The 24,094-nt window shown below is 38.8% G+C and overlaps 1 protein-coding gene across 2 annotated transcripts; it reads left to right on the plus strand.

The window, feature by feature from the left end:
* On the plus strand, positions 1 to 23,414 carry LOC107842497 (mediator of RNA polymerase II transcription subunit 33A). 2 transcript variants are annotated; one of them, XM_016686375.2, is made up of 12 exons: positions 1 to 389; positions 13,525 to 13,635; positions 14,636 to 14,986; positions 15,168 to 15,487; positions 15,564 to 15,655; positions 16,072 to 16,408; positions 16,796 to 17,006; positions 18,409 to 18,523; positions 19,426 to 19,587; positions 20,180 to 20,834; positions 21,183 to 21,389; positions 22,094 to 23,414. In XM_016686375.2, the coding sequence occupies exons 1-12, from the start codon at positions 109 to 111 to the stop codon at positions 23,221 to 23,223; spliced, it is 3,972 nt and encodes a 1,323-aa protein (XP_016541861.1). In that variant the 5' UTR covers positions 1 to 108; the 3' UTR covers positions 23,224 to 23,414. The 2 variants fall into 2 exon arrangements, with proteins under 2 accessions (XP_016541861.1, XP_016541862.1); XM_016686376.2 differs by lacking the exon at positions 13,525 to 13,635.
* Positions 23,415 to 24,094: the final 680 nt, after the last annotated feature.

Consider the following 24,094-nt stretch of genomic DNA (forward strand, 5'->3'; position numbering starts at 1 on the left):
TCCTTTAGCTAGTCCAAGCTTTGAACTCTTATTACTTCCTTCAACTTACTATTTTTATGAACCATTTTTAGATCGAAACTTAAAACCTAATTCCCCGGCCCCATAGGTATGGTGTCCGTGCAGCAACAGCAATCACCTTTACTGAACGGAGTAATTGAACTTACAAAATCCGCTCAGTTGAAAAACGCGGACCCTTTGAGTTGGGCAATCCAACTTTCTTCAATTCTTAGTACTGGTGGACTGTCCTTGCCGTCTACCGATGTTGCGGAACTTCTCGTTAGTTATATTTGTTGGGAGAATAATGTTGGTATTGCTTGGAAGTTCCTTGAGAAAGCCGCGGCTCTTCGGATTGTTCCTCCCTTGTTCCTTCTCAGCCTTCTTTCCAACAGGTCTTTGTTTGCTATTCCCTTTCATTTTCTACTAGTTTCCTGCTTGTTTTCTTGTGTTCGGTATATAAGTTAAAAAATATTACTCCCTCCAAAAAGAATGCCTGCTTTGACTTTCACAAAGTTACAAAGTTTAAGAAAATAAAAAACTTTTGAATCTTGTTGCCTTAAATTAAAATTGTATCAAATGTACCAAAATACCCTGTAATCTTGTGGTTCTAAATATGCCATATGGAAACTTGAAATTAAAGTATTGTCAAAAAAGCTAAGGGTCATTCTTTTTTAAAACGGACTAAAAAGAAAAGTAGGTCATTCTTTTTTTAATGGAGGGAGTATTCTAAATGCATTTGTATATATCTGGTATAAAATTATTAGGATGGGTGGTTGGGGATAGGGTAGGGTGATGTGTATTGTGGTGGGGGAAGGGGAGAGGGTTGGAGGATATCCCGTATACCTCAAGTAGAGATAATCATAGAAAATGTGAAATATTTGATAGGATCCATTTCGGGAACGTAAAATGTAAGCGTGGGGGTGGGAGATAATCACAGAAAATGTGAAATATTTAATAGAATCCATTTTGGGAAAGTAGGGGAGACAATGCCACATGTTTTCTCTATTTTCATCAAGAAAGTCATTTTTCTTATGTTCAAGGAGCTTGTTTTCTTTAAAAAAGAATATTTTCTAGAAGTTTTAAACAAAACAGCTTTCTGAGGACATGACCCTTGATAGGGAAGTATGGAGGAAAAGCATTAGGGTAGAGGGCTAAGGTGGGTGGTCGAGTCGTAGTCTATAGTTAGGAGCGTTTGGTGTAGCTTGGTTGGTAGGTCTAGGGGTGGGGGAGGGGGGTCCATTGTCTGTTTGTGTACTTTATTGTTGTGTTATTTTATTCCTGTTGCACGCTTTTGACGTTTTTGTCCTTTGTCCTTTTGTCTTGAGCCGGGAGTCTATCGGAAATAACCTCTCTACTTTCCCGGAGGTAGTGGTATGGACTGCGTACATTTTACCCTCTTCAGACCCCACTAGGTGGGAATATACTGGGTTTGTTGTTGTTGTTGTTGTAGTTTTAACCAACAAGTTTTTGTTTCCTCTCCCCTTTGATTTTTACCTTGAGGGTACAAATAGTTTTTTGGTTATTTTATTGTGTTCGGTATGTAAGTAAAATATTGTTCTAAAAGTATTTGTACATATTTTATACAAAAATTATTAAGAGGGTAGGAGTAGGGTGATGGGTGTTGTGGTGGGGAAGGGGAGGGCCAGGGGCAAAGCTACCCTTGCTCGAGGGGTATCAAACAACACCCCTTCGTCGGAAAATTACGTTGTATGTATAGGTCCAATTTTGATTTTATAGGTATATATATATTAGTGTTGACACTTATTGGTATAAGATAACGTGTTAGCTCAGCGGTTGTGGGGTATCTAGTTTGCGCTTTGGGGTGCAGGACTTTGGGTGTTCGATCCTCGTTACTTTTAAAACTTCTTGACTTCAGGCTTTTTTCTTTTCTTTCATTGTTTAAACTACTACAAGTCTTTAAAGTAGTATGTTGACTTTTACTTATTATTTTAATTTATAAAAAGGAAGTTTGCAGTTATAGGCTTCACTTACACTTATTATTCCAATCCGTTTGTTTTTACTTGTCATTTATTTTGAAAATGTATTTTTTTTGTTTACTTATCACTTTTGACATATCAAGAAAAGTCCAAAAAAAAAATCTTCAAATGACCCTTAGCATTAATTACATTATTCCTCAAATCATTTTTCAAAACATAATACTAAACATCAATTAATAGGGGTAGTAAGGTAAAATATGTCGATGATTGTTTTCTTAATGAAAGGGCCAAGTCAAAATATGACAAGTAAAAGTGAACGGAGGGAGTGTTGACTAGACTCTATTTATTATTTAAAAGAGAATCTTAATGAATCTAGGGATTAAGTTAAATCATTTAACTAATCCCAATTTTTTAGTATCGGAACACGAACTCTAGAAGAAGAGTCCTCCAATTTTAATATCAGACCATTGAGAATAGTCTTGCCCACGCCTCACTGTCAAGCGTGACGAAAGAGACTTTGATAATGAAGTTTATTAAGAATGAGTTGCGAAATTGGATGAATGATGAATATTTTAGTGGTTGCTTGGTGTCTTATGTAGAGAAAGATGTATATATTAATATTTCCAATGATGCTATTATGAAAAGATTTCAAGAGATCAAACCTCATCAAGTACGGTTGTGATAATGTAATTACATTTTTTTTCATTAGTAATTATTTTTTTGTGCGCTTACTTTTTTATAGTCTGACACCCCTCAATAAAAATCTAGACTTCCCCACTGGAGAGGGCAGAGGTTAAGGTTAGGGGCGAGGCGGGGGTGGGTGGGTCGTGGAGTGAGTGGTTGTTGGGATGGATGTGTGAGGGTGGGGGTGGTAGTGGAGTGACTAGTGAGTGGTTGTGGGGGTGGAGGTGGAGTGAGTGGTTGTGCAGTTGGGCTGGTGGTGGTGTATTTGCAAAGTCGGTGGTGGCGGGGTTGGGCTTGGGGATAGTGGAGTGAGTGGTGTTGGGGTTGGGGGTGGGTGGGTGGGAGGAGACAATGCCACTTGTTTTCCTACTCTATCAAGGAAGTCATTTTTCTAAGGAGCTTGTTTTCATAAAGAAACTATTCTTCAAAATTCTAACCAACAACAACATACCCAGTGTATTCCCACATAGTGGGGTCTGGGGAGGGTAGGGTGTACGCAGACCATACCACCACCTCAGGTGAAGTAGAGAGGTTGTTTCTGATAGACCCCCAGCTTAGGACCAATAACAGTATAACCAACGCAAAAGATAAGTACATATAAACTAGTACGGTATGCAAAATAAACTAACAGTATGACAAACACAAAAGATAAAGGCATATAAAGGTGTGCAGAATAAATTAGCACCGCTAGCCACAAGATAATACTACAGCCACAACACCACAAACAAGAAACTCCAACCGACGCACTTCTACCCCCTAACCCTCTACCCTAATCCGTGTCCTTCACACCTTCCTATCAAGGGTCATGTCCTTCGTAAGCTGTAACTGCTCCATATCATTCCTAATCACCTCCCTTCAATTTTCCTTCGGTCTACCTCTACTCTGCCTAAAACTATCCATAGCCAGTGTCTCACACCTCTACACTGGAGCATCAGAGCCCCTCCGCATCACGTGCCCGAGCCAACGTAACCTCACTTCTCGCATCTTGTCCTCCACTGAAGCAACTCTCACCTTCTCCTGAATAATCTCATTCCTCACCCTATCTTTCCTAGTATGTCCACACATCCATCACAACATTCTCATCTTCGCCACCTTCAACTTTTAGATGTGGGAGCTCTTAACTGGCCAACACTCCGTTCCATACAACATAGCCGGCTGGACTGCCACTCTGTAGAACTTACCTTTAAGCTTCGGGGGCACCTTCTTATCATATAGAACTCTCGAAGCGAGCCTCCATTTCAACCACCCTGCCCCAATACAATGCGTGACATCCTCATCAATCTCACCATTGCCCTGAATCATAGACCCCAAATACTTGAAACCCTCCCTCTTTTGACACAACCACTCCAGCCTCCAGCCTCCTGTGACACATCACTGAACTTACACTCCAAGTACTCCGTCTTGGTTCTGCTTAATCGAAATTCTTTAGACTCAAGCGTGTGTCTCCAAATCTCCAACTTATTATTAACTCCTCCCCGAGTCTCGTCAATCAGTACCACATCATCTGCAAATAACATACACCAAGGCACCTCCTCTTGGATATGTTGCGTCAAAACATCCATCACCAAGACAAATAAAAACGGGATAAGAGTCGATCCCTGGTGCAACCCTATCAAAACTGGAAGTGCTCCGAATCTACACCTACCATACTTACACAAGTCTTCGCACCATCATACATGTCCTGAATCGGCCTAGTGTACGCCACGTATGCCTTCTCAAGATCAATAAACACCATGTGCAAGTCCTTCCTCTCGCGAAACTGCTCCACTAATCTCATCACAAGGTAAATGGCCTCAGTGGTCAAGTGACCTGGCATGAAACCGAACTGATTCTTACAGATAGTCACGATCCTTCTCAGCCTCAACTTTACCACCTTTTCCCAAACCGACTAATACAAAAGAATTGCAACTAGAGGATGCTAAGTATACTTCGTTCAAAGGAGACCAACATGAAACTGCTTCTAGGATTGACAGGATTCTAGTATCCGAAGAATGGGATGATATTTTTCAAACATGAAACAACTCGCACTTCAGAGATTGAGTTTTGACCACATCCCTATAGCATTGCTTGGAGGGCCTTGGGAAAGGACCAAGAACTATTTTAAATTTGAAAATTGGTGGCGGGAGATAGAAGGCTTTATTGATAGAGTAAAAAAATGGTGGTCCTCTTTCAATTTCTTAGGGAGGTCTCTCTATGTCCTAGCTTGCAAACGTAAAGCTTTGAAGTCCAAACTTAAAGAATGGAGGAATGGGGAGACTGGGAACTTGGGCTTACGGAGAAAGAAAATACTTGAACAAATGGCAGACTTGGACACTGAGAGGGAAGATAGAGTACTCACTGATGAGGAGACAGCTAAATCGCCTGAATTATTTTTAAAATATAAGGAGTTTCTTAAGAAAGAGGAGATTTCATGGAAACAAAAGTCAAGAGTTCTTTGGTTGAAGGAAGGTGATAAGAATACTAAATTCTTTCACAAAATGACAAATGCTCATAGAAGATACAACAATATTGACCAACTAGTGATTCAGGGAGAAGTTACCTAAGAACCAAGGAGAATTGAAGGAGAAATTATGGACTACTACAAAAAGTTGTACGCGGAATCCATCCCGTGGAGACCTATCTATCAAAATACTTAGTGCCCAGTTCTAACATAGGAGGATAGGGTGGCTCTCCATAGCAACTTTGATGAAATGAAGTTCTTAAGTGCCTCAAGTTGTGTGCAGCTGATAAAGCACCTGGATCAGATGGTTTCACTATGGGTTTCTTTATCAAGTGCTGGGAGGTGGTGAAGAAGGACAAACTGGACACTTTTCAAAACTTCCATGATCATGAAGTGTTTGAGAAGGGTTGTAATGCAACTTTTATAGCACTTATTCCTAAAAAGAAAGGTGGCAAAAAGTTGAGAGATTTTAGACCTATAAGTCTGATTGGCAGTATTTACAAGTTTCTTTCTAAAGTACTGGCTGGGAGACTGAAAGGGATGATTAGCAAGTTGGTAGATTCTCAACAAATTATATTCATTAAAGGGAGACAAATTATGGATGCAGTCTTGATTGCCAACGAAGTTGTTGATTGCAGAGTTAAGCAGAAGAAACTTTTTTTTGCAAACTGGACATAGAGAAAGCGTATGACCATGTTAATTGGAGATACCTTGTGAACGTATTAGAAATGATGGGTTTTGGGCAGAAGTGGTTGAAATGGATGAAGCAATGTATCTCAATAGTCAGCTTTTCAGCTCGACTTAATGGTTCTCCTGCAGGATTCTTCCAATCATGGAGAGGACTCAGGTGATCCTTTGTCACCTTTCTTGTTCCTAACTGCTATGGAAGGACTATGGAAGGATTGAATAATGTGATCAAGATAACTGTGAGGATTAATGGAGAAAAATATTATTGAATGGTGTGTTTACATAATTACATCGAGACCCTATTTATAGACACTATAGTACAATCCTTTTCCAAGTAGGATTTTGTATATACTATTCCTATTTCTACTCATATTCTAACACTCCCCCTCAAGCTGGTGCATACAAATCATATGTACCTAGCTTGTTACAAATGTAATTAATACGAGGACCGGTGAGGGACTTGGTGAAGATATCTGCAAGTTGATCACTTGACTTCACAAATTTTGTAACAATGTCTCCTGAGAGTGTCTTTTCTCTGACAAAGTGACAATCAATCTCTATGCGTTTAGTCCTCTCATGAAACACTGTATTTGATACGATATGAAGGGCTGCTTGATTATCACACATAAGTTCCATCTTATCGGTTTTTCCAAATTTTAATTCTCTCAGCAACTGTTTGATCCAAACTAGCTCACAAGTTGCTACAACCATTGCTCGATATTCTGCTTCTGCACTAGATCGAGCAACTACACTCTGTTTCTTACTTTTCTAAAATACCAAATTACCTCCTACTAAAACACAATATCCGGAGGTAGAACGTCTGTTAGAGGGTGATCCTGCCCAATCAGTATCGGTGTATCCGATGATATGCTCGTGACCTCGATCCTCAAAGAGTAGTCCTTTACCTGGAGCTGACTTTATACATCACAGAATACGAACAACTGCATCCCAATGACTATCATAGGGAGAAGTCATAAACTGACTTACAACACTCACATGAAAGGATATATCCGGTCTAGTCACGGTGAGATAATTCAACTTTCCAACCAACGGCCTATACCTTTCAGGATCACTAAGTGGCTCCCCCTGTCTTGGTAGAAGTTTGGCATTTGGATCCATAGGAGTGTCAATGAGTTTACATCCCATCATTCCTGTCTCTTTAAGAATGTCTAAGGCATACTTGCGTTGAGAAATAATAATACCTGATCTGAACTGAGCAACCTCAATACCTAGAAAATATTTCAGTCTGCCGAGGTCTTTGGTCTGAAAATGTTGAAAGAGATGTTGCTTCAATTTAGAGATACCATCTTCATCATTGCCGGTGATAACGATATCAACATAAACCACCAGATAAATACATAAATTTGGTTGAGAATGTCGATAAAACACTGAGTGATCAGCTCCACTACGAGTCATGCCAAACTGCTGAATTACTGTGCTGAATTTTCCAAACCAAGCTCGAGGAGACTACTTCAGACTATAGAGTGACTTGCGCAATCGACATACAAGGCTACTAGACTCCCCCTGAGCAACAAAACTAGGTGGTTGCTCCATATAGACTTTTTCCTTAAGATCTTAAGATCACCATGCAGAAAAGCATTCTTAATATCCAACTGATAAATAGGCCAATGATGAACGACAACAATGGATAGGAAAAGACGGATAAATGCTATTTTAGCCACTGGAGAAAGAGTGTCACTATAATCAAGCCCAAATCTTTGCGTGTATCTTTTGGCAACAAGGCGAGCCTTAAGCCGATCAACCTGACCATCTGGACCAACATTGATTGCATAAACCCAACGGCAACCAACAATAGATTTACCTGTAGGAAGGGAAACAAGCTCCCAAGTACCACTTGTATGTAAAGCAGACATCTCATCTATCATAGCCTGTTTCCATCCTGAATGAGAAAGTGTTTCACCTATAGTCTTAGTTATGGAAATAGATGACAAAGACAATACAAAAGCATAATGGGGTGATGATAAACGATGATAACTCAAGAAAGTATAGTGTGGGTTAACATTATAAGTGGAACGCATAACTTTTTGAAGTGCAACTGATTGGCTAGAAGAAGGCAAGTCCGCAGTAGGAGCAGCGTCCGACACATGACATGAATCATCTGGGACTAATGGTGGACACGGACGACGATGATAAGTCAGAAGTGGTGGCACTGTAGCAGGAGACGTAGAAGTAACCGTTGATTCCTTAAAGGTTGGTTCGAGTAATGCTGGAGATATGGGTAAGACTAAGGATGGTGCGGGTAAGACTGGAGATACGGGTAAAATCTCAGAGATACCAGGATGATCAGAAGATATATAGTAAGGTCGAGATTAAAAAAAAGTGACATCGGCGGACATAAAGTAGCGACAAAGATTGGTGAATAACAATGATACCTTTTTTGAACTCGAGAGTAACCAAGGAAGACACTTGAGAGCACGAGGGGCTAATTTGTCTTTTTCGGGGGCTAAGATATGAATAAAACATGTGCTCCCAAAGACACGAGGGGGGATAGAGTAGAGATGTGACTGTGGAAACAATATAGAATTGGGAACCTTATTCCGAAGGGAAGATGATGTCATTTTATTAATTAGATAACAAGATGTAAGGACTGCATCGCCCCAAAATTGCAGTGGAACATGGGATTCAATGAGAAGAGTGCAAGCAGTATCAAGAAGATGCCTATTTTTCCTTTCTGCTATACTATTCTGCTGAGGGGTGTACGGACAAGATGTCTGGTGAACAATTCCTTGATGAGTCATAAACTTCTGAAACTGAGAGGATAAGTATTCTAAGGCACTGTTACTATGAAAAGTATGAATAGAAACACCAAATTGAGTTTGTATTTCAGCACAAAACTTTTGAATATAGAAAATATCTTAGAACGATCTTTCATTAAGAAAACCCAAGTAGATCTTGAAAAATCATCAATGAAACTAACAAAATGACGAAAACCTAAAGGTGAACTGACTCTACTAGGACCCAAACATCAGAATGTACTAATAAGAAAATAGACTCTGAACGACTCTCAATACTACGTAGGAAAGTAGTATGGGAGTGTTTCTCAAGTTGACATGAGTCACAATCTAATGTGGATAAACTAGACAAACTAGGCACTATCTTTTGTATAGCTTGGATAGACTCGGATTTCCCCAACGTTTGTGAATTAGGTCTGGAAGGTCTGTAATGGAGCATGTTGGGAAGGAATTTGAAGAGGTAAGATGGTAAAGGCCTTGTGATTCATGTCCTGTGCCAATTGTCTGTCCCGTACTACGGTCCTGCATTAGAAATGTCATCAAGAAAAGTTATGTTACAATTAAGGGCACGTGTCAAACGACTAACAGATGCAAGATTAAAAGGACAACCAGGGACATAAAGAACAAAGTCTAGAGTCACAGAAAATAGGGGTTTGGCTTGTCCAATTCCTTTTGGTTTTGTTTGGATCCCATTGGCTAAAGTAATAGCAGGATGAGATTGTGAATAAACAATATCAGACAATAGTGATTCGTTACCAGAAATATGATCAGAAGCACCTAAGTCTACAACCCATGATCCAAGAGTACTAGACTGTGAAACACAATCAAAAGGATTACCATCAACAGAAGCATTAGGCTGGGCAACTGAGGCTATTTGTGGAGATGTCTGCTTACTTGCTCTATACTGGAGGAACTCATCATATTCTGTTTGGGCAATATGAGCATTACTGGATGGTCGATTAGGCTGTGGAGATGTCTACTTACTTGCTCGATTTTGGAAGGAACTCATTATTTTCCTTCACAGCAGCAGGATCATAACTGGGTGGTGGACCATGCAAACTATGACATATATCCTAAGTGTGTCCAACTTTATGACAATAACTACACTTCGATCGAGATTTTCCAGAACGACTTCCTCGCCGATTTTCCATATGCTGATATGTTCGTTTTTCTATGGTTTGAGATGCAAGAATAGAAGAGTCAACAGTGGGTGATGAAACTACTTTGTGACTAGGAGGCGCGGCAGGATGAAGCAGACGAGAGAATAACTCATCAATTGTAGGAACCGTAGGACTAGCTAAAATCTGATCACGTACAGCATCATGGTCAGTAGAAAGTTCCGCAAGTGTAAGAACTAAAAACATCTGTCTGGGCTTTTGTTGTTTTTCTACATCCGCAGTGACGAGCATCAATGTATCAAATTCTTCCATGACTGCTTGTACTTGTCCCAAGTAAGTAGACATATTGAATTCTTGTTTCTTTAAGTTGGTCAGTTGAGCTATCACATTATAAAAACGAGATATACATTAGTGTATAAAGCACGAGCGTTTTCCCAAACTAAATAACACGTCTAGAATGGACGAAACAAGGGCATTAACTTGGAATCAATAGATCGCCATAAGAGACTACATAGTTGAGCGTCAACTTTCTCCCATTTCTCTTTATCTTTTGCATCTTCCGCGCTAGACTTTCCCTTTTCATCTACCACACTAGCCTTGTTCGTTAAATGATCTTGGACACCTTGACCTTTTTACCACAACTCAACTGAGGAAGCCCAGGCTAAATAATTTGAACTTCCCATTAATGGTTCGGAAGTGATCATAGGACTTGAACTTCCGATACCGGTAGTTTTGGGGCCAAAAACATCATACCCAAAAGACATCTTGGGAATTTTAACTTGAAAGTACCAAGAAACAGTAGCTGAATCTTTGAATAAAAACTGTCAGAAAAAGAAAATATCTGAAGCCGCCGGAACCCTAACTCCGGCGGCCGGAATCTTCAAAAAAATTGCCGGAATTTGAAAATAAAGTAACTGGCCGAATCGAAAAAGAACAGCAACCCCAGCAAAAAGGAACCACTCAAAAATTCAACCGGAGAAGACACACGTGCTGGCGCGTGATTGATCTCGCCGGCGTGGGGGCTGATTTTCCGGTGGTTTGAGTCGGGTTTGTGTCGCCTGAGCTTTCTGATCCTCTTGGTGGTGTTGTATTTTTCTATGTTGCTCGAAATGTCGGATTCGCCAAAAGTAGTATTTTTTTGGAGAATCCGACACGGGTGCTGCATCAAAAGTAAAGAGTCCGCGCAACTTAGGTATTTTTCACACAACCCACAAAATAAAAAATGACACAAATCAGTCACCGGAATTGATGACTGCGATTGAGTTTTTTTTTTCTTTTCTGAAGTTTTCATCAACTCTCTGATACCATGTGAGAATTAATAGAGGAAAATATTATTGAATGGTGTGTTTACATAATTACATCGAGACCCTATTTATAGACACTATAGTACAATCCTTTTTCAAGTAGAATTTTGTATATATTATTCCTATTTCTACTCATATTCTAACAATAACGAAATTGAAAGGTTGGATAAGGGGTTCTGAAGTAGCCAGAGAAGGGGGTTGACAGCTTGGAAGTGACACACCTTTAATACGCAGATGACACACTTATCTTTTGTGATGCTGGGAAAGATCAATTGAAGCACTAAAGGTAATCTTGGTTTTGTTTGAAGAAGTCTCTGGTTTGCATATTAACTGGAGAGAGAGTCTAATGTATTCTATTAATCAAGTCAACAACAAGAGTTGATTAGCAACAATCCTTGGTGGTGAAATTGGCACTGTGCCAACTACATACTTGGGATTACCCTTGGGAGCTAAATCTAAGTCCATAGATATATGAAACAATGTGATTGAGAAGTGTGAGAAAAAACTAGCGAGGTGGAGAACACAATACTTGTCCATGGGGTGGAAGATTGACACTAATCAATTCAGTACTTGACGCTCTTCCAACTTACATGATGTCCTCTTTCCCTATTTCAGTAGAGGTCATCAAGAGGTTGGACAACATTAGCGGGAAATTTTTGTGGCAGGGTAAGAAAGGATTTCACGTGGCAAAGTAAAAATCAATGATTATTGGGAAGAAGAATGGTGGTCGGGGAATTAAGAATCTAAACTTGCTAAGCAAAACTTTTAGAATGAAATGGTTATGGAGGTATGCAAATGGTAACCAATTGTTGTCGAAAAGGGTGATTGGGACTAATATATAGTAGAAGACAAATGGATGACCAAAGAGGTGTCTTCTCCCGATGGGGTCAGCCTTTGGAGATCCATTAGGAACCCGTTGGATGAAGTGAAAAGCAACTCAAAGGTGAAAGTGTTTGATGGGGCCAAGACCAAGTTTTGGAAGGATAACTGGCATGAGAAAGGCAACTTGGAAGAGTTGTTTCCTGACATCTACAGCTTAACATCTACAGCTTAGTCACATTTCAACAAGGGTATATAGCAGATTTATGGACACCCCGGTGTTGGAACTTCAACTTCAGGAGATAACTTAATGAATGGGAAGTTCAGAGGGTAGCTTAATTTTTCACACAGTGGAGTGGAGCCTTTCAATGGACTCCAAACAGGGGAGGATATCTTTTGGTGGACAGGAAACAATAGAGGAGTATACAGAGTCAATACAGCTTATAAGTTGATGGATCAGGCAAACAAGCGGAATACAAAATTGGCCATGGAAACTAATCTGGAAAAGTGGTATATCACACAAAGTATCATGCTTTGTCTGGTTGTTGGCTAAAGAAGCAGTCCTGACTCAAGATAATGTTATGAAGAGAGGGATAACCTTATGCTCTAGATGCTTTCTTTGTGGGGAAACATTAGAGACTGTTAACCATATATTTCTACACTGCAAGTACGCTCAACAACTATGGAGATTTTTTTTAGTCTTAAAAGGCATTTCCTGGACTATGCCCAGGAAATTCTCTGGGGCTTGGGGCTTTAAAGAGCTGGGAAGAAGCAGGAGCACAGGCAAGGGACAGAGACAGATGGAGACTTATCCTTGCTGCTATATGGTGGGCAATATGGAAAGAAAGGAAGTTTAGCTGTTTTGAGAGCATAGAATATAGTGCACAGAATGTGAAGCTTAACTATATTCTGCTATTATGTTTTTGGTCTAATCAATTATACTCAAATGATATTGTCTCTATAATTGATGTTTTAGACTCAATTTAGTCATAGAGCAGTAAGATTTGGGGACCACTTGAAGATAAGGTTTCAGTACAACCAATGTACTATTTTGTGATATAATACAAAGTTACCAAGTTCAAAAAAAAAAAAAGTGTTCTCCTCCATTATTGAACACACCCTTAGTTTTTTCCTTTTTGTTTAATTATGGAATGAAATGGACCTGAATGCAACAGAATTGGTACAGCAGTTAAAAATGATTAAATAATAGTGTTCTACTCTAAGTTTAAGTTTTGAGATGAGAGGATAGCTATATAACATACTTCCCAAGTTAAATTCTAACAACTACTCATTGTATTTTTCACGAGCTTGGCCTAGTAGAAAAGAATGAGCCTCCGTAGAGGAGTTTTGCGATGTAGTCCAATTAATGCATCACATTCATAACAATGTTTAGTTGCCATTCATAACAATGTTTAGTTGAGATGGCCATACAATTTAAGTAAGGGATTTCATTGCTGTTAGTTTTTTGCGATGTGTAGTATATATATGAGATTGACTCGTGTAGCCCATAGGGCTTTGGTAGAGGCATGTCACAAGTTTGAATCTTGTCAGTTGTCACCAAGTGTCATATTTAAGTGGAGAAGGGTAGAGGGGCGAGTCCATTATCTACCAAGTTTTGAAGCTATAAACAATGGATTTTTCAGTTACAAAAAATTGAAATTGGCTGTTATAGAATATTTGCAAAGCCAACTCCAACTAGTTTGGGAATGGGATTGAGGTGTAGTGATTGCTTAATGAATTGTTAGTCTTTCTTGTTCACACTTTCCTTCCATTATCCCTTTGCAGAGTGATCCCTAAGCGAAGGAGCTATCCAGTGGCATACAGGCTTTATATGGAACTTCTGAAAATATACGTGTTCTCATTGCCATCTTTGATTAATGGTCCAAATTATCAGAAGTATGCCTCGTTTTTTGTTTCCTCTCTTCAGTTCATTACCAGCATTTTGTTTGATCGCGCCCTTTATTACTAAGTTTAATCTTAGCACTGAAAAACATTGATGCGGTGCAACATTTGTGTTCACACCATAGACTACTGCAAGATGGGATTCATATATTAATTTATTTGGGTTTCTCGGTTAGATGGTGAAATTGATTTATTTAGGTTTCTTGGTTAAATGGTGAGATTTATTAATTTAGGTTTCTTGGTTAGATGGTGAGATTAATTAATTTAGGTTTCTTGGTTAGATGGTGAGTTCAGAGAATTGGAAAGGTAAATGTGGGTAAAAAAAGGAAAGCCTGCACTTATTTACTTTTGTCTCAGTAGTGAACTATGTCCACCTTATCAAATCGGCAGCTTCAGTTAACATTCCAATCCTTTTTGATCGTCCCAGAACCCAAAGTGTCATGTTTTTTCATGAAAATGTTAGTTGAGAGTCCAATTCCAAAAAATCTTTCTTGGGACTTCTTCTCAAAAAAATCTTTCTCGGGACTTGGTCGGCCTTTTCTTTTTCCAGTAATTTCTTTTGTTTTTATATTTTCAATTTTTCGCCCTGAAGCACCAGTTTTCAAGTAGCGGATTCGTTCAACTCTCTCTTGTAACATTTGGATGATCCTTGTTCTTGTAAAAACGATATAAGTGGAGGTCGGAGGACCTGTAATTATTTTTCTCATGTTATGCTCCTGGATTTTTTTTTTTTTACAGCCTCTCTACTTTCTCGGAGGTAGCGGTATGGACTGCGTACATTTTACCCTCCCCAGACCTCACTTTGTGGGAATACACTGGGTCTGTTGTTGTTGTATGCTCCTGGAATTTTTCCTGTTTTTTAGTAACCCAGAATAATATGCTATCAATACGAATGAAAACTCTATTGAATCAGATTTGTGAACTTATTGAACCTAATGCAAACGCAGTTAGTTAATCCAGTATCAGCAGTTCACAAATCTGAATGCAATTGCAGGATCATGGAAGCCATAGATGATACATTGCATCTTTCCCAGATATTTGGACTCCAGGGGTCTGAAAGTGGTCTAATTGTGGTTGAATTTGTTTTTACAATTGTATGGAAGTTACTTGATGCATCCCTTGGTGATGAAGGATTGCTGGACCTGACTGCAGAAAAGAGGTCTAGGTGGCCTATTACATCATCTCAAGATGTGGGATTGAATAATCATTATGCTTTTGCTGGGGGAAGGACAGAAAAACATGAAGTATTATGTAAAACGAACACAGTTATGGCTATTGAAATAATTGGCGAATTTTTTCAAGATAAAGTGACTTCCGCAATCCTTTATTTGGCACGCAGAAACATGTAAGATTATATACCCTTATTCCCTCAACTGCTGCTCTTGTTAATAGTAACAGTACCCTTATTTAACTTTGCATGATATGGTTGCCGTGTTTTGCTGTTTTTAAGCAATGAAAAGTTCGAGCCGTACTAGATTAAATTGATATAGCAGTGGCTGATTGTTCAATTTTTCTTTCTTCTTTAGGCCCACGCATTGGGAGTCCTTCACCCAGAATTTAAGACTTCTCGTGGCAAACTCATCAGCTTTGAGAAATTCTAAGAATATTTCTCCAGAGGCTTTGGTGCAGTTAACATCTGATAAACGTGTAGTCCTCTCTAGAAAATACAAAACAATCTCACATAAAAGGTTTCATGCTGTAATGGCTTCTGGTTCACTTGTATCTTCTGCAGATCAGTATCATGGTGCTAGTCCAGCAGTGCTCTGGCTTCCCATAGATCTCTTTCTAGAAGATACCATGGACGGGTCACAAGTAGCAGCTACAAGTGCTGTTGAAACACTCGCCGGTATATGTGCTGCAATCCTCTTAAGTTATTTTGTATAACCAATCTGCTCATTGCTAAACTGGAGTTGTAATGGCAGGTTTAGTGAAGGCTCTGCATGAAGTTAATTCTTCAAGTTGGCAGGACACTTTTCTTGGATTATGGTTTGCAGCCCTAAGGCTTGTTAATAGAGTAAGCATTTATGCTGAAATCCCTTCCATCCTTTGTCAAGTTGAATGTAATGTCTTCTCTTTCTTTCTTTCCTTCCCCTTGAGAAAAATTATTGAAAAAAACTATGTTTATCAATGTGATTGTTGGGAAGGAATGGTTTCTGGTGTTAAAAGTGCTGGAAAGTCCATTGATGTATTAGCTAAAGCTAAACTTAGGATTGCTTTGCTATTGAACTATTCAGTTCCTTTCTGTAAAGATTCTAGGAATATGTATGATGCGTGTGTGTCACACTATGGTGATTTGTGGGGGTTGGGGGAGCAGGATTTTGGACTCAGCTTATTGGAAAACTTAAACTGCTATTTAACAATCTTGCTAAGATTATGATTCTTGCTTTTGGTTTCATTGTAGAATCTTCTAACTACTTTTGGTCAATGTAGGAAAGGGATTCAAGTGAGGGACCAGTACCTCGCCTGGATACTTGCTTGTGTGTGTTGTTGTCAATTACACCACTAGCAATAGTGAATCTTCTTGAAGAGGAGGAAATGAGTTGCAGCTCTGCCAATCAAAGGAAAGAGTCCTCCACAAAACGTCACCAAGACTTGATACATAGCCTTCAGCAACTTGGAGATTATGAAAGCTTGTTGACCCCACCATTGCCTGCTGCTCCATTGGCAAATCTAGCTGCTGCAAAAGCAATGATGTTGCATTCAGGTCTAAGTGTTGGGAGTGGCTATTTTGAGGGAATGAACTTGAACGACATGCCTGTCAATTGCGGTGAGTTGATCTCTTTATTGAATTTCAAGAAATTTCAGTGCGCTGACCTTGTATTTGTTGCCCCGTGTGGTTTAACTTGCATTATACTGTTGTTTTGACGATATTTAATTGTTGATGGAATTGCTAAAAATGTGCCCCTTCTCCATCCATGCAATGGTAACTAGATGAAACTTTCAATTTGCCACTCATCAGTTGGGTATTTATGTTATTTTCCTATTTTTTCCCTTGTTTTGTCATGTTCATTTATTTTAATTTTTGATGGTTGATTGCTTTCAGATAATATTATTGGAAAACTTAATCTATGATGGTGCATCTGCTACTTCTCGTCTATGCACTAGTATGAAGCTATTAGTATATGTCTTTATGCTAATCTTTAACAATTTGTAGTTGGAAACCTGCGACACTTGATTGTTGAGGCCTGCATTGCCAGAAACATTTTGGACACCTCTGCTTATTTGTGGCCCGGATATGTAAAAGGTAGATGCAATCAAGTTCCTCGTAGTGTCTCGACTCAAATGCCTGGATGGTCATCATTGATGAAGGGATCTACCTTAACTCCTCCATTGGTCAGCTCGTTGGTATCAACACCAGCATCAAGGTACAACAGAGTTGTCAATATGAAAGTTTCCCTTGTTTTCTGGTTTCCTAGTTAGCTTCTGCCGAGGATACTTGCTTTGAATAGTAATATTTTACATTGGTGCCACTGGTTCATGTTGCCTAGTTGGGTTTTTTAAACATGTTGAGGAGTGTGAAAATATGTATAGATAAGAGAACTGATGCAGATTTAACTAATCACAAAATGATACTTTCTGATTGGAAGAAAGCTAGACCTTCAACATGAGGTATAACATCTTTGCTGGCTTATAAAACGGGCCTCAGTGGATCAGAATCTGAATCTGAATTACAATGATTAAAGAATAACCCAAGAAGTTATAAAAAATGCTCAATCTACTCAAGTTCTCGGGAATGGTAGAAGAGGTTATTATGGGAATAGACCAGAATTGAGAAATTAAATGATTTTATTAAAAGGAATTTTGAGTGAAATGAGTTTTATATGCTGATTTTAAGTTAGTGGAAAGAAGGTAGTAATCCAGCTTTAAAGGAGATCTTTTGTATGTAAAAGGAGGTTGGGTGAAATGGAGAAGGAACAACATGATAGAGAGGTTGATTAAGATTGGAAATCAACTATAATGGAAAAGAGAATAATGGAGAAACTACTACTGGTAAAAGAAATTCTTTCGAAGGGTTAATCTTATATTTGGTCTCTGTTACGGATCCCAGATATGGATCTAGTTATGGGATGCTGCAAGATGATATTAGATGTCTTCTTCCTATGACCTATGGGGCTGGTTCATCAAGAGAGAACCTGCAATCTCTTGAGTTGAAGTACTCAAAAACTTTAATAATTTTCTGCTTCCTTTCATGGAATAAACCTGAAGTTTAAATACAATGCTGATAAGATAACTACACCTAGAAACTAGGACATGACTTCGTAACATTACTGGAATGAGAAACTGCAAAATACCACAAAGAAATAACTACTACTGGACTGAGAAACTACAAATAACTACTGCAATGAAATAACTATTAGTCTACTGCAAATAACTACTACTATAAATGTTAGAGACTAAGGAGTGATAATAGTCTCGCCTAGAATTATCTTACTAGAAAAAAGTTTTACCTGTCTCAGAGAAACATATCTTACTATATAACGCTCTTGAAAGTACTATAAATCAAAAAATAGATCCAGTTTAAGGGTTGATTAGTAATTCGGGCTTTCAAGTTCATCAATCTATGTCTTCCCGGAGTATGGCATGTTAATAATCATGAATTGGAAAATGCAGTTGTGCTATTAAATAGATGCTTCTCTTATTTTTCTTAGTTACTGCCTGGTCTTCAGTTAAACCTTTTCTTTGCTGAAGCCAGGTATATCAGATGTTCTTTTTCGAAATTTATACAGTGGTATGGAACTAAAATTAAGCTAATGGATTTGATGGAAGTTTAGCAGAAATAAAGAAAATATATGAGATTGCCGTCAATGGCTCGGATGATGAAAAGATTTCTGCCGCTACTGTTCTCTGTGGTGCCTCTCTTGCTCGTGGTTGGAATATACAGGTAATACTTTCCCTCTTGCTACATAAACAAGTGTAGGTTACTATTCGAGGTAGTTGAACTTGAACCTCAAAACTCTCTTTGTTCAAAGCCTTTACAGTCTAAATTATCTATGAAAATTTTCTGTACACATTTTCTTTCCATTGTGAAAAACATATTTGTTTCTTCTTTCCCTTTTTCTGTTCCCAAAGAATCTGTTAATAGTTAGTACAGGTTCCCAAACACCGGTTACATCATGCAGCCACAACCACAACCAATTACAGTGTAAGTAGTGCACAAAGGCCGAGAATCTCCAGCATTTGCATATGCAATCGATCCGTAACCCATGGATAAGAAAGTGAAGAAATGAAATCAAGGAGGGAGGTTGAGGAGGCTCAGCTTGACACCATCTTTCTGTCCTATTAGCATCAAGAGATGAAGAGCTTCCACCTTCCATGGTTGGCAGTTGGTTGAGTGAGACTAAGAAAAGAATGTATCTGGTGTGTATGCAACTGGAATTAGAGAAGGCAAGAAACTGCCCGCTCGTTGGTAGCACATATGACTTTTTGGACAAGAGATGGAATGGTAAAGGTGGTGACCATAAAGTGTCGACTGGTGGAGGTGATGGTGATAAGAAGAAAGAAAATAAGTTGAGAGTCAAAACCCCTTAAATGAACAATGAAAGTGGCTCAGTTTAGATAAGTGATAGTTTTTTCTGAAGACTACCTGAAATACTCCCTGCCTTAATTATTTAGAGCACATCATATTTATTTGAGCTGCAAAAGAACTTGGATAATAGAATATACATGTATTAGAACTTAGAAGTTGATTTCGGGGAAGTCATTTCCAAGTTTAAAAAGAGTTATAAAAATTGCTAGTTCTATGTCAACACGCTCATTTCCAGTGCTTCATCTGCATTGATGCAGGAACATACTGTTCTGTTCATCACCAGGTTGCTTTCGCCTCCTGTTCCTGCTAATTATTCGGGAACTGAAAGCCATTTGATTGGTTATGCTCGATTCCTGAATGTCCTTCTCGTTGGAGTGTCTTCTGTTGATTGTGTTCAGATCTTTTCTTTGCACGGATTGGTACGTTGAACTTCAGCTGCTTCTATTTCATTTTAAATTACCTTAAATGACATTTATGTTGCTCGTGTGGCTGAAAATCACGTAAAAAAAAAAAGCATTGAGAATGACTTACAACTGCATGGCCACTCAACATGGATGGAGACCTTGTGACAATTGACAAATGTTCAAAAAAGAATTTTTGTTTACACATCATGAAAGTTTGATGATATCACAATCAAATTTTGAAAAAGATATCCATATGCACTCAGGGGCCTCTACAACATGTTGGAAACTCTAGTTAGCTATGCCAATGGAAGCCTGAAATAAAGTAGTGTCTTTTGTGTACCTATGAGGGCCATGACCTGAGCCAGATATTGTTGTTGAATTTTGGAGAATTGTCTTTTATTTAAATCTTAAGGTTATCTCTAAAATACCTTTCCAATAGACATCTTACTGAACTGGTTATGCTGTCATTACTTGATCTGTAAAATGATATATGGAACTGTTTGAATTAGGTTTCAAGAAAGTACCTAGAGCAGCAGCCGTTATAAGATTAAGATAGAGAAAACCAGATTATTTGTTTTCTTTAATGTTTATGCATTAAATTTTCCAGGTTCCACAACTTGCTGGTGCACTGATGCCAATCTGTGAAGTCTTTGGTTCATGTGCACCCAATGTGAAGTGGATTGTAATGTCTGAAGAAATTTCTTCACATGCTGTCTTCTCAAATGCATTTACTCTTCTGCTGAAGTTGTGGAGGTTTGATCAGCCGCCTCTTGAGCATCTTATGGATGCTCCAATGGGAGCCCATCCAACTCCTGAATACCTTTTGCTGGTGCGCAATTCCCAGTTGACATCCTCTGATGATCTGCAGAAAGATCAAAGCAAAATCAAGCGTCTGACTAGACTTTCAAGTCCATTATCTGGAGAACCCATATTTCTTGATTCTTTTCCAAAATTAACACTTTGGTACAGGCAACATCAAGCATGCATTGCTTCACCTCTCTCAGAACTTGTCCCTGGAACTCCGGTTCATCAGATTGTTGAAGCACTGTTGAACTTCATGTTTAAAAAAATAAATAGAACAGGTCAGTCCCTGACAACAACTACTTCTGGAAGCAGCAGCTCATCTGGGCCTGGAAATGAAGATGTATCTCTCCACCTTAAGCTGCCTGCATGGGATATTCTGGAAGCTGTTCCTTTTGTGCTTGATGCTGCTCTCACTGCCTGTGCTCATGGTAGTTTGTCGCCACGTGAACTAGTTACAGGTTAGAGAATCTGGTCTGGATTATATTAGTTGCAATTGCCATTGATTTACTGGCAAGCCTTCTAGGGGAAGTGTTTAGTGTGCTGGAAATGCGAGCATGCATGAAGGGTGACACTTTAAAGAGAGAGAGAGAGAGAGAGAGAGAGAGAGATGTAGCTCTTAAAACCAATTATCAGATGTGTAAGAGACTTATTGTTCAATGCTACAATGATAACTCTATAACAAATAAAAATGGATAGTCAGTACCTCCACTTTCAGTATTTCTCAACTTGAGATTTAACTGGCTCATTGTTTAAGTCAATGAATTGTATGTGTTAGTACTTTGACAAATGCATTTTCCCGTTCACAGGTCTCAAGGATCTGGCCGATTTTCTCCCAGGTTCCTTGGCAACAATTGTAAGCTACTTTTCAGCTGAAGTGTCACGTGGTATCTGGAAGCTTGCTTCTATGAATGGAACTGATTGGCCAAGTCCGGCTGCAAATTTAGCAACAGTTGAGCAACAGATAAAGAAAATTTTAGCTGCAACTGGTGTGAATGTGCCAAGTCTCACCATAGGTAAGCACTCATCGAAATTGAAGTGATTGCTTTTTTAAGACCAGCGGAATTACGGCACACGAAACCTATTTCCCGATTCTCTATTTAGTATTTTCTCCGTTTCAAAAAGAATGACCTAGTTTGACTTGGCACGGAGTTTAAGAAAATAAAGAAGACTTTTGAATCTTGTGATCCTAAATTAAAGTTATGTCAAATGTATCAAAATGCCCTTTAATCTTGTGGTCTTAATCATGCCATGTGGAAAGGTGAATTAAAAGTATAGCCAAAAAAGGAAAGGGTTATTCTTTTTTAAACAAACTAAAAAGGAAAGTAGGTCAATTCTTTTTTAAACGGAGGGAGTACATTCTTTTCTCAAACATATTGGGTTGGCAAGTTGGCACCAACTGGATAAACTAGCTATCTCTGGTGATAATTTCTCAATGAGAGGGTAAATATGTCTACTCTCGCTTGCTGCTATATGTACGTGTTTGATATGTCAGAGTTCTGATGTCATACTTCTTAAAGAACCAAGTTATGCCGGCTAAACAAACTTGCTGGTGTTAACCTCGTCTCTTGTGCATGTATCTCCAGCCATTGATGCGTCATGCATTCAAAAGCTTTGCTACACTGACCTGGACATTCACACTCTGTACATTTGGTTCAGGGTTCTCAACTGCTCATTCATCTTTTTCTGTATATCTAGCTCATGCTTTTTTTGTTTGTAGGTGGAAATTCTCCAGCCACCCTTCTATTGCCCCTGGCAGCCCTTGTGAGCCTCACGATTACATACAAACTTGATAAATCAACTGACCGCTTTCTGAACTTAATAGGCCCAGCCTTGAGTAATTTGGCTACGGGTTGTCCTTGGCCCTGCATGCCTGTCATGGTTGCTCTATGGGCCCAAAAGGTTAAGCGCTGGAGTGACTTTCTTGTTTTCTCTGCATCACGGACCGTGTTCCACCACAATAGGGATGCGGTGGTTCAACTGCTTAGAATGTGCTTTGCAGCTACACTAGGTCTAACTACATCTTCTATTGCAAGCAAGGGCGGTGTAGGTGCACTTCTTGGTCATGGTTTTGGCTCTCATTTATCTGGCGGTATCTCTCCTGTTGCCCCTGGTATGCTCTACTTGCGTGTCCATAGAGCTGTCCCAAATGTCATGTTTATGACAGAAGAAGTTGTTTCCCTTTTGATGCATTCTGTCAGAGATATCGCAAGTAGTGGATTATCTGCTGAGAATTTGGAGAAACTCAAGAAAAGTAAGTGTGGTATGACGTATGGCCAGGTTTCTCTTGCTGCAGTATTGAGTCGTGTAAAGCTTGCTGCATCACTGGGTGCTTCATTAGTTTGGATCACAGGTGGTGTAGGTTTGGTCCAATCATTGATCAAAGAAACTTTGCCATCTTGGTTCCTATCAACACATGGCATGGAGCCTAGTGGCGGGATGTCAGGAGGGATAGTTGCAAGGCTGGGAGGTTATGCCCTTGCTTACATTGCAGTGCTGTCTGGAACATTTGCATGGGGGGTTGATTCATCATCATCTGCATCCAAGCGGCGGTCAAATACCCTTGAGGCACACTTGGAGTTCCTTGCAGGTGCTCTGCATGGGAAAATATCCCTCGGTTGCAACAGAACCACCTGGACAACTTATGTTTCAGGGTTCGTCAAGCTGATTGTGGAATGCGCACCAAACTGGTTGCTAGAGGTGGATTTGGAGGTTTTGAAGAGGCTAAGTATGGGTTTGAAACAGTGGGACGAGGAGTTAGCGTTGGCTGTTTTGAGTAGTAGTGGTATTGGTGCAATGGGCGCCACTGCTGAAATGATTATAGAAGGTGGTATGACCTTTATGAGTTGATTGCAGTTAATGTTCTTTCTACATTAGTTTTTGTACCAAAGTGAGGGACTTGCCTACACCATCATGGCCTCTTAGATTTTATCAAAGGAGCTTTAGCTTTTGTACATATATATCATGTAGCTGAGCATAGAAACTTAAGTATTGAAAACCACAAGGAATTGTGCTATTTCATTCTTTGGTTGCAATCTGTATCAGACGTAGGGTGGAGGGTGGTGGTAAATGCGTTTTTTGAAGAGCAAGTTCTAATTTTTGTGCTATTTAAGTTAATACTAGTAGGACACTAAGGATTTGAAGAAAATATTGAAAACGGATTAGTTCTATGTTTTACCGGGGGGATATAGAAGGTTGTATTAGTAATATGTAAAAGGACAAAAATAGCACTTCATTCTAAAATAACTTTACCGAAATAGCCCTCAAATTGAAATACCTTGTAATTAGCTGTTAAATTAATATAATTTAAATTAATTCAATTTAGAAAAAATTACAGACCATAAATAAAATAGTACTTAATTAGGTTTGAAATAATTACCTTACATGGTTATTTGTTAGTTTTATGATTGTTTTTTATGTGGGCCTTTATATCTATAATATATTAAAAGTGTGAAGGATTTTAGAAATGTTGTTTGAATTTTTTGCTTCATTAAAAGTTTTTGTTGTAGATAAAATTATCTTTTCATTATTTTTTTCTTAAAATTTAAGAGTTGAGAATTAATTAAATATATTTATAATAAATTTTTCTTTATTAGAAGTCATCAGAATAATAGCAATTAATATTTTTTCTTGAAAAAGACTGACCTACTCTATGAACATTTAACCAGCCAACTTGCCAACATTAGATTTTGATAAATAAATACGAATACCTCTTCTTCTA

This window comes from Capsicum annuum, chromosome 9 (assembly GCF_002878395.1).
Source record: "Capsicum annuum cultivar UCD-10X-F1 chromosome 9, UCD10Xv1.1, whole genome shotgun sequence".
In the NCBI taxonomy this organism is placed as follows: Eukaryota; Viridiplantae; Streptophyta; class Magnoliopsida; order Solanales; family Solanaceae; genus Capsicum; species Capsicum annuum.